Below are 11,033 nucleotides of genomic sequence, written 5' to 3'. Positions count from 1 at the left end.
AAACTGGGAACTTAATAAACGCGAATTCCCAACACGAAAAGATAATACTTTTGAGTAATGTTTTATTGCATAATTATAGTACAATTTTTTTTTTAAAATTAAATATTAAATATTTAAAGTTCATATATAAAAAAATAAATTTAATGGTCGATAAAAAAAAAAAGAAATATATATATAAAATTGTATAAAAATTGTGTAAAAGTTGTATAAGAATAATTGCTCAATACTTTTTTGCCCACTTTATTTTTTGTCAACATGGTTGATTTCGTGTAGTAAGTAATGTTTCGGGGCTAAAGATAGAGATGATACATCCATTTAAAAATTAACGAAAGTTTATTCCACATATTTTAACAACGTGACACGTGTCCTTATGTATAATTAAAAATTAAAAAACACTAAAAACAAAAAAAAAAAAAATGCGACTAAGTCACCAGCATGACCGATTTGAAGGTTGCTAAATCACCTCGTGACCCAAGGGGTTGATCCGGCACACCCTTAAAGAGCAAAATGGAGGTGGGATTAGCTATCCTAGATCGGTCGATATGCGGTGGCCGAAACACCCAAGAAGCTCCAAAAAAAAAAAAAAAAAAAAAATATCAAAATGACCATTTATTCAGCCTATTGATCAAGAAACTATGAGATCGGATCGTTGAATGTGATGCAGTATGATAATAGGATTGTTAAAAATAAGTGTGCAATAATGATAATTGTCTTGAGACAGTCAATGAAGATCCCATTTCCCCAACCTTAAATAAAAGAACATGCTATCAGGGACAGAGCCAGACATTTTAATAGAATGGGGCTAAATAATTTTTTTATTTTTTATTTTTTATTTTTTAGGTAGGGGTTAAAGTGTGTATATATATATATATATATATATATATATATATATATATATATATATATATATATATATATATATATATATATTTATATTTATAGTAAATTAAACATAACCCAATTTTTATATTTTTATTATTTCTTTCAAATTAAAAATCAATAAGCAAATTTGAAAAGAAAGTTTTTTGAAAAAAAAAAAAAAAAAGAGAGAAGAAAAAGAAAAAAGAGAATGTCTCAATTTCTGTACTGAAATTGAGCAATTTCTGTACTGAAATTGAGAAATTTCAGTTGGATCAATTTTGTGCTTCTCAGTGTTCTCATAAGGCTTTACCTGGATGACATGGTTCTTGAAGCTAACATTCTCTTGCTCATTTTGTTAGAACAGTTCACTCTAACAAATACAGTAGCTCACTAACTGTTATACAAAATACATTATATTCTATACAAAACACATTCTACTAAACGCAACACAAAACAAATGAAACGCATATCTTCTAGATTTTTCTAATGCCATCTAGCTATATTGAGATGAATCCTCATTTTACGTTATCTTTGCCACACATTCTTAGGAAAATCGAGCTTTAGGTGTGTGACTCCTCGAGTCCACACCTGTTTTCTTCTAATGCACTACTTTATTAAACCCATTTCATTTACTTTAAACAAAACATATGTAACTTTGTAAAGTTCATTACATTGTTACTTTTCTCAAACATGTCCGTTGTTAGCCGTGAAATATTAAAGGAAAAAGTTTTGACAATGAAGCTATTGTTCCAAATGAGATGAAACCAGTTAAAAAATGATAAAAGGAAATGAGTCAAAAAAATTCCGTGCTAAGGGCCAATAGGCAAAAAACCTTATAATTATTATAATTTTTTTTTTTTTAATTTTACCTTAAATTTGTTTTCTTCTTAAAAATTGAGGGGGGACCATGGCCCCTATTCCTCCCCCCTTCTCTCCGTCACTAGCTATTTGGCAGCTCTAAATAAAAGAAAGAACCACCCTACTTTATTGAAAGATGTGAGAATGGGCTATAAGAGGGATGAGCTTGATCTGGACACAACCAATAGGGGTAATGCGTAGGCCTCATACACTGGTGGAGGCAAACAGATCCTCACCATTTCAACGGAAATGGAGAGGTGTTGGTCTCTTGTAAAACAAGGGATAAAATTGTCCAAAAAATTAAAATAACAATTTTGCCCATTTATTTTATAAGGGACCGGCTTCTCTCCATTTCAATTAAAATGGAGAGAATCCGTTTCCCTGGTGGAGAGGCTCGATGGTAGTTGGCTTGTGGTGGATAAGGGGCTTGGAGACTAGTATAGGGGGGCGTGGGCAACGAAGATATACAAGCGGCAGTACATTTAGCTTCTGACTTTTAGAAAGAAAAAAAATATAATAATAAAAATGAAAGGAAAAACTTCACTTATCATCATTTATTTTTCATCATTTTTATAATCATACCCTTAAATTTTAAAAAATATCAATTTAAAATAACCATCTTTAAAAAATTTGTAATGTCAACCCTCCCGTCAAAATTCAATGTTAAATTAAACAGTGAAATTAAGTTTGTGTGCTTCAAAATTAAATATCATTATTGTACAACACTGTTTGTATAGCCCATCTTTTTGTAGGCTTTGCATTGATTTTTGTTTTTAATAATTTTTATTATATGGGTATGGTTTTTGGATAAGTGAGTGTCATTATGCAGCATGCAACCTCTAGTTGAGGAGAAAGGGATTCTCAACCTAGGGCTTTTGTCTACGAGATGAGCTGTTCAAGATCAGGGTTTGGTTGGTCCGTAGGGAGGAGGGATGGGGAGAAGTTACATGTAACGACTTATCCCAAATGACACAATATTGTCCGCTTTTGGCTTCCCAAATCAGACTTCCCAGGAGGTCACCCATCCTAGGATTACTCTCGCAGAAGCACGCTTAACTGCAGAGTTCTGATAGGTTCATGACCATCACGGCTTTAAAATGCGTTGTGTCATAAATGGTTATACATATAAGTACATCATCATTCCCATGCGATATGGGACGTCACAATCTCCTCCTCTTTGGACCCAGAGTCCCCGCTGGCGTCCCTCATTGGGCTTGTGCACGCTCCCACCATCTCATGCTGGGCAATGGCTCTGATACCATTTGTAACGACTCACCCCCAATGACACAATATTGTCCGCTTTTGGCTTCTTATTTAACCTGGAAGTCCCCTTCGGCTTCCACAGTTAACATAGGAAAACCTCTTAGTTTTTTATTTAACTTGGAAGGCCCCTTCGGCTTCCACAGTTAACATAGGAAACCTTCTAATTTCTTTTATTCTCATTAATCAAAGATGTGCAATAACATGTCTCTCTTAAAGTCATTCTTTTATTTTCATAATCATTATCTTTCATTTCACAAATTATTTCAATACATGTAAAAATAATTAAAAATATGTAATCATGTTATTCATAAAATACTCAGGCTCATGTAAATTAAATAATCATATCTCAAAACTTTTATCAAATACTTCAATAAGTAAAACAGTATCAATTCTCAGTAAGTATAACTACTGAGAATATTGTGTCATTGAGGGTGGGTCGTTACATTACATGATGTTAAAATATTGATTAAGTAATTAAATTTACCTCTTCCTATTAGCTTAAGCTTTTAAAACAAGTGGTGATTTAACATAATATCAGAGCCAAAGGTCCTGAGTTCGAACCTTAACTCCGTCATTTACTTCACATTTCAATTAAATATCCTCCCACACGTGAGAGTGAGTGTTAAAGTATTGATTAAGTAATTAAATTTACATCTTCCTATTAACTTAAGCTTAGATATTAATCATCTGCATCCCTTAACTGCATCCGCATACCCCTTATATATAATATATATTTTGGCAGTGCTACAATGAGATAGCATTACTCATTGAAAAATTATGAATAAGAGAATATGTTTGATTTAAGAGAATAACTTCTATAAGAATCAAGCATAAATTAGGTCTTTTGTGTCCTCGAATAACAATTAGTTAAATGAACTTGTAACACCAAAACTCATTAGGACGGAAACACCAGATGATCTCTTCTATTCTCTTAAGAGAAACCCATATGTATAACCATGGACTAAAGTCCCATCCCCCTTTCAAGAGGATCAATGCCACCGCCTCCATTCCTCCACCGAACACTGTTCCATCGCTCCTCCGTCGCCCGTGGCTCTATCAACATGATAAAAGGAGAAAACCCCATCATATATGCATACAAAAATCTCCAACATCCATTGAATAGAAAATTATGAAAACTTGTAAGACATCGGTAAAACCCAACATGAAACTATTGGAAAACAAAAATGTTTTTGTATTGAAATCACATTGGATTCAAATGGGGGATTTTGTTGATTCTTATGGTATTCCATGCTTCTATAGGTGTCTATCTTTTATTGGAGGACACAAAACATCTTATTTATGCAAGGTCTTTATAATTATAGAAGTTAGTCTCTTGATTTAATATATATATCGCTACTCTTAGAATCTTTTAGAAGCATTTCCTTATGTGTTGTGCTTGGGTAGAAATCAATTAATCAAACATTAAAGGACCTAATCCAATATGGATTTAATATTGCAAAATTTATTTATTTAATTAGAATCTACTAAAACCTTGGAAAGGAGAAAATGGGTATGCCTTGAAAAGAAGAAATTACACAATATATCTATCATGGAATTTGGCAAACAAAAATAAATCTTGATTAATTCTTTCATTAATATTGAAACTTTGTTTCTGGCTTTGGTTGGAGGTTGATAGGTGATGATTTGGTCTAGCTTTCTTGTCTTTTCATTTCCAACGTACTCTTTTTGTTATATACATATAGTAGGACTTAGAGTGTGCTGATCAGACATTAATGTGTCATTAAGTTTCTCATGACTTCTTCACATGCACGTTATATATCACGTACAATTATTTGCAACCAAATTAGGAGGAGGCCAGGACATGACTTCTTCACACGTTAACCACAATTAATTTGCAACCTAATACCGAACTCATTAATAACAATTAACTGATCAACAATCAATTATTTACTATATATTTACATTGCAACCATAATCAATTAGAAAAATCCTAGAGCAAAAACATATTCAAAAAATCAAGGGAATCTACGACTGTCAAAAAAAAAAAATAAATAAATAAATAAAATCAAGAGGAAGCTAAATCATTTAAAGTGAAAGAGTATACTAATCACAAATTACTTTCAAATTAAGGTAGCCTATTTTCTGTTAAAACGTACGTGAATTTTGACAACAAAAACGCAACAGCAAATCGCAAGATAAGGGAAAAATATTAAGGCAAAAAAAGATAAGGGTTTCAAGGCTTGATCATAACGATAATATTTTTAAAACGTATTTTGTCTCTTTTTCAAGTGTTAAGAGATTTGATAAAGTATTTCTCAGGATACAATAAAGTCCAAATGTTAATGTAGAACAGAAAGTCTTTATAAATTAAGAGAATAACACAAAAATAAATAAATAAATGTAAAAGAAAGAATAGAATTAGCTATGAGATTGTGTGTTTAAATCTTCAATTACGAGAACTAGCTAACTGAAAGCAACACTTATTGGATTCATTAAATTTATAAATGTTTTTCCATTCTTATGCGTGTTAGATTTGAATTTGTTCATAAAAATTATAAAGAAATTAATTAATTAATAAGTAATAAGCTTACTATCTACCATAATTATTTATTTTTTTAGGCACGCAAAAGACCATATTCTTTAATTGAGGACCATGCTAGAAGCGGTTGATCGAATCCCATCCACACCATGCGAGATTAGTTAATTCTAGAACATGACTGTTGTGGAATTAATAAATATTTTATTTCATATATATATATATATATATTGTTTAAGAAAAAAAGAAAGAAAAAGTACTTTCACCATGGAGCAACTCAAACAACGCAATCTTTAATTTATGATTCCTTTCTTATTTGGTGTCTCTTATAAAATAAGTATGTATGGGGTCCGTTTGGCCATATTATTTTGACTTAGAAATTTTGGCGTCGATAAGCAAAAGTGAACCTGCTTTCCAAGCTTTGTCAATTGCCAAGAAACTGCGACATGGTCTTGAAATTCTCCACCCACAAGAGAACAAATATAAGAAAAAAAGGGTTTGAACTTTGACCTGCAAAACAAAGAAGAATCATAGAAAATTTCATTTTTCTGCAGCCATAGAAAATTATGCAGATAAACTGTTCGATGTAGAAAGAAGGGGATTTAAGCCGCCACAGATCCCAGCTTTTAAATATATAACTTGTTTCTCCGCTGATCAAAGACTGTTAAAGCCAAAGATTCTCAATGGAATTTCCTGAAAAAGTGAATATGAAGGAACAATATGCGGATCAGTTCATTGGGAGTCCGTTGATGAGCTCATATGGCACAACTCCAGCCAGGCACTCTTCTGTTTCTGAGCCTCGCAGCTTATTTCATAGTCCACCTTCCTCAGATGACTCCCCCTCCTTCAAAACCAGTAAGCAATTAATGACTTCTCTCTCTCTCTCTCTCTCTCTCTAATTACTGGTCTTGAAAAGTACAGATCATACATGGGATTCACAGATGGGAAACAAGAAAAAACTTGGGAGGAAAAGTAGCAGTCTTGCACACAGGATTCGCGAGCATGGTAAGGATCTTAATTTCTACTCAATTTCATATGGAAAACATGTTTTACTCAATTTCTAATCTTAGGACGCCATACAAATGCGCTCCCACTTCATACGGGTTCGGTAAAGCTCGAACTTTCGCTCGTGAGCATATATAGCTTTAATTAAAGAATTATTTACACTTGGAAGGGTCGAACTTTAAACTTGATGCTTAAAAAAAAACATCAAAATCGATATGTAATAGTATGAGTGATGTTTGTTTTGATTTGAAATTGTAGTGAAACTGGGGCCCAAGTTGTCTGAAACTGTAAAGGGAAAGATAAGCTTGGGGGCAAGAGTTATTCGAGAAGGCGGGAGGGGGAACATCTTCAGACAGGTGTTTGGAATGGGAGAAGGAGAGCAGATGTTGAAAGCCTCGCAGTGCTACTTATCAACAACGGCCGGTCCTATTGCAGGCCTCCTCTTTGTTTCCACTGAGAAGGTTGCCTTCTGCAGTGAAAGATCCATCACCATTCCTTCGCCTGACGGCCATTTGATTTCTATACCTTACAAGGTACGTAACTCTCTGTTTGAATAGGAATGGGTAGGAGGAGTATGTGAGTATCTGGGCAGGTTCCACCTGTCCGGAGCTGTTTGGGGCACCTGTCCGAACAGTTGGAATCTGCCCACGCACTTTTCTTAATCCACGCGGAATTCGAAGTGTGAATGGAATGGGGGAAGGTAGACAGACTTTTCTTCCCGTTTACCAATTAATGATAAGGCTGTGACCTGTCTTGCCAAGGTAACCATGACCACTAGATGTGAATGTCAAGTCGCTCACGTAGCAATGAAAATAAAAATTAAAATACACATATTATTTTTAAACTACTACTTATTTGTTAATTGTTATGGTCTTTCTAAACTATTCATGGTATCAATAGTGAACACTACTGTAGATGTACTTTTTCTTTTTTCTTTTTCTTTTTTTTTTTTTAATTTTTTTTTTTCAAATTTTTAATAACAATCAACATCAAAATATTCTTATTTTTCTCACTTTTTATATCACATCAATAATTTTTTATTACTATTCAAATAAAAAAAATTCACTACAATACAAAATTTTTTCACTTTTTTATACAAATTCTTTTTATTTTATATCACATCATCACTTTTTATTAATTTCAAAATTAACAACACACTATTCTGTTCTGTTCTGTTCTTTGCCAAACAAGCTCAATATTTTCAGAAACTACCAAAATATGTCATTGTTCTCCTAAGACCAAAAAGACAAAAATATCTTCAATTTTTTTCAATAAGACAAAAATATCCTCATACATTTGAAAAAAAACTAAAACTAAAACTAAAAACTAAAAATAAAAAAAAAAAACTAAAAAAATAACTTTTTAAAAATAAAATTTAAAAATTTTAATAAAAAATTAAGGGAAAAAAACAAATAAAGAACGGAAAATTGAAAAAACAGAAAACAAAAAAATAACTGAAAATTACAAAATTAAAAAACTAAAAAAAAGGAAAAAAAAAAAAAAAAAAAAAAAAAAAAAAGAAGGAAAAACAGGTTTTTCCATTTTTTTTTATTTTATAGTTTTTGTATAACTTTTTATTATATAAAAAAAAATTAATAGTTTTATTAAGGGTATTTTTGTCATTAGGGAGACATTGACATTTTCGGTAGTTTATGGGGGAGATTGACACAATTGATAATTTTGGAGGGGGGAAGACATTGATAATATCAATGAAATGGTAGTTTAAGGGGGTTATGCGTACTTTTTCCAAAAAAAAAAAAAAAGATAATTTAAATAATACTATATAAGTTAATCTTAATCCGACCCATTTAATTAAATGAGTCATTCCCGTAACATGCTAGAAAAAGATAATTTAAAGGGGAGAAAAATATGGCAGCATTATTGTGAAAGAATCATGTATGAACGTGCCCGTGATGAACATTTTTTTTCCAAAATTTATTTACTAGTGCTTTTGTAACTATTTTCAAATTTCAATTTGTTTTCCTTCAAGAGTATTGTTAAATTTATGCCTTTGTGTCGTTGTTGTTATCATCATTATTATTATTATTATTATTATTATTATTATTATTATTATTATTATTATTATTATTATTATCATTCATGCTAGGATATATATATATAGGTTCTTCCCTTCGGAGAATTATCTAAAGGGCTGGTGAAGAAGATGTATATTATAAGAAAATTATATCTAAAATAGTTTTTTTTTTCTTTTTTTAATAGTTCTACTAATCCACAAAGTTATATTTAATATGGCAGGTTCTGATACCAATAAAGAAGATTCAAAGAGCCAACCAAAGTGCAAATGTGAACAACCCTGCCCAGAAGTACATAGAAATAATTACTGAGGATAATTTTGAATTTTGGTTTATGGGATTCTTACGGTATGAGAAAGCTCTATGTAATCTTCAAAAGGCCATTTCCATGGCCAACCAAATATAAGAAGCGCTTGCTGAGTCCATGAAGGAGAGAAAATTTGATCAGGCAAATCGTGTTGACAAAGCTGTCTAGTTGCATGTATAATATTGTTAGCTTGTATTTTTAATAGCTAGGAGAGTACTTGGCCCCTGATGTGTAGCCTTTGTTGTTTTAGGAAATGAAAGTTAGTGTAAAATAGAACTTAAATCACAATATACATTGAATGAGGCCCTTCATTTTTTACCACTTCAGCTAGCTTGGATTGAGCTTGATGTGTCCTACAACATGTCAAAGAGTATAGCCATTTGGGACTGAAGTTTCTTGGTTAACTTCTGGTTGTTGATGTTGAGAGCCAGTACCTTCAAACACGTCCCGAGAAACCCTAAGAAGGTACATTTCCTTCTCGACTGGAATTTCGAGACTTTGGCAAAGAGTATATAGCCATTTGGGACTAAAGTTTCTTAGTTAACTTCTAGTTGTTTATGTTGAGAGCCAGTATCTTCAAACACATGTCCCAAGGGACCTTGAGAAGGTACATTTCCTTCTCGGCTTGAATTGCGAGACTTTGGCGACATTGTGAGGTTGATTATTGGAACATGACTCTAGTGGAGTTGCCAGAGAATGTTGGGCCAATTTTTGGATGTTGTCTAGATGTCGGGTGGCCAACAGACTTGGTCCAGGGTTTGTTATGAGTTGGAGGGAGTCAACCTAGCAAATTAACGGCTACCAGAGCACTAAAGACTTTCAATTGAATCAATCGGTCACAAAAGCTCACAAGATGTACAAGAAGGCTTGAACAGTCTAGCATTTTATTAGTGAAGTCAACAATGCTCCTAATGATAATTCCAATGACAATAATAGTGTAGTTCAACAAGAGTATTAATGGCAAGAGAGAATAATTGCATAATCACAATGGCATATGTCATCAGATATTACAATATCTAAAAAAATGTTCACAAGAAGTATATCCAAAATGATGAAAGTAAGGACTAGGTAAGGGAGAGAAGATGTGCCCCAGTGGTTACGCAATAGGATAGCTTTTCCTTAGTTTAGCAGCAATATGACTTACCTACTGCTAGAAAATGGGTGAATCTCGTACCTCCTCAACACTTCACTTTTGGAAGGGTGATTTCTCTCTCTCTCTCTCTCTCTCTCTCTCTCTCTCTCTCTCTCTCTCTCTCTCTCTCAAGTAGATTGGTTCCCTATGGGATACAGTATGGGATTATGGTTGAGTGACTTTAGCACTCGCTTAGCCTATTCTAGGATTGTTCCCTCTCCCCCCGACTATGCTCAAAATCGGCTTGTATGTGGGTATCTTTTGTTCTAGTAGTTTCATTATTGTAGTGTTGTGGTTGTGTAATACCCTGCTTAAATATTAGGGTTAAGGACACCATAATCTTGCCTAAGTGTGATTGGGTCAGTCCTAAGTCTGAAAAGGGGGAGAAAATGAGATTTTTGGACACTTGGGAGAATTCTCAGTGCAGAACAATGGATTGTAGGGATGAACAGTCGAACGGTGATGAACGATCGATCGTAGCTTTTAATGATCAAACGATGCTGACAAGTACAAAACGATTGATCGGTGCTTTTAACGATCGAATGGTGTGATAGTCTACATGTGAATAAGAATTGACCATTTCAAGATGAGCATGTGGAAGGGAGTCTATTTAACAAATTATGTCAAACCTTAGACCCCATTTTGTCACTCTTCAGCCACCAAACTATAGAGAGAGAGAGAGAGAGAGAGAGAAGGAGAATGAATAACCTTTGGAGGGTTTTGAGTCTCTACCTTCAAGAGAGATAAACCCTGCCGCCCAAAGCTTGGTTCTTTTCATGTTATATACTTGTTTAACCCTTGTTTAAATTCTGTTAGAGTGTGTTTTCGTGTGTGTGTGTGTGTGTGAAGTTATTGCTAGAGAGTCTTATAGTGATTTTTGATGGTTTGATTGTGATTCTAGGGTTTGAAAGTTGGAGTCTTTAGAGAGATTTGGACCATTTCGTTTACTTTGCTATGTATCTTTTATTGTTTAAGGTGTCAACTTGTAGATTCTTGTGTTTTAGAGTTCGTTTTTAAAGAAGCTTTGTGCTCTTGAAAGATATGTTGGATTTTTGGGGAAAATATTGGAACCTTGGT

General features: G+C 33.1%; 1 protein-coding gene across 1 annotated transcript; it reads left to right on the top strand.

Moving 5' to 3' along the window:
• The first annotated feature begins 5,914 nt into the window (after positions 1-5,914).
• Positions 5,915-9,145, top strand: LOC133867352 (GEM-like protein 4). Its single transcript, XM_062304090.1, has 4 exons — positions 5,915-6,334; positions 6,401-6,484; positions 6,743-7,017; positions 8,741-9,145. The coding sequence occupies exons 1-4, from the start codon at positions 6,163-6,165 to the stop codon at positions 8,921-8,923; spliced, it is 714 nt and encodes a 237-aa protein (XP_062160074.1). The 5' UTR covers positions 5,915-6,162; the 3' UTR covers positions 8,924-9,145.
• Positions 9,146-11,033: the final 1,888 nt, after the last annotated feature.

The sequence above is a fragment of the Alnus glutinosa genome, chromosome 4 (genome assembly GCF_958979055.1).
Source record: "Alnus glutinosa chromosome 4, dhAlnGlut1.1, whole genome shotgun sequence".
NCBI lineage: Eukaryota > Viridiplantae > Streptophyta > Magnoliopsida > Fagales > Betulaceae > Alnus > Alnus glutinosa.
This window is presented reverse-complemented; position numbering and strand designations above follow the sequence as displayed.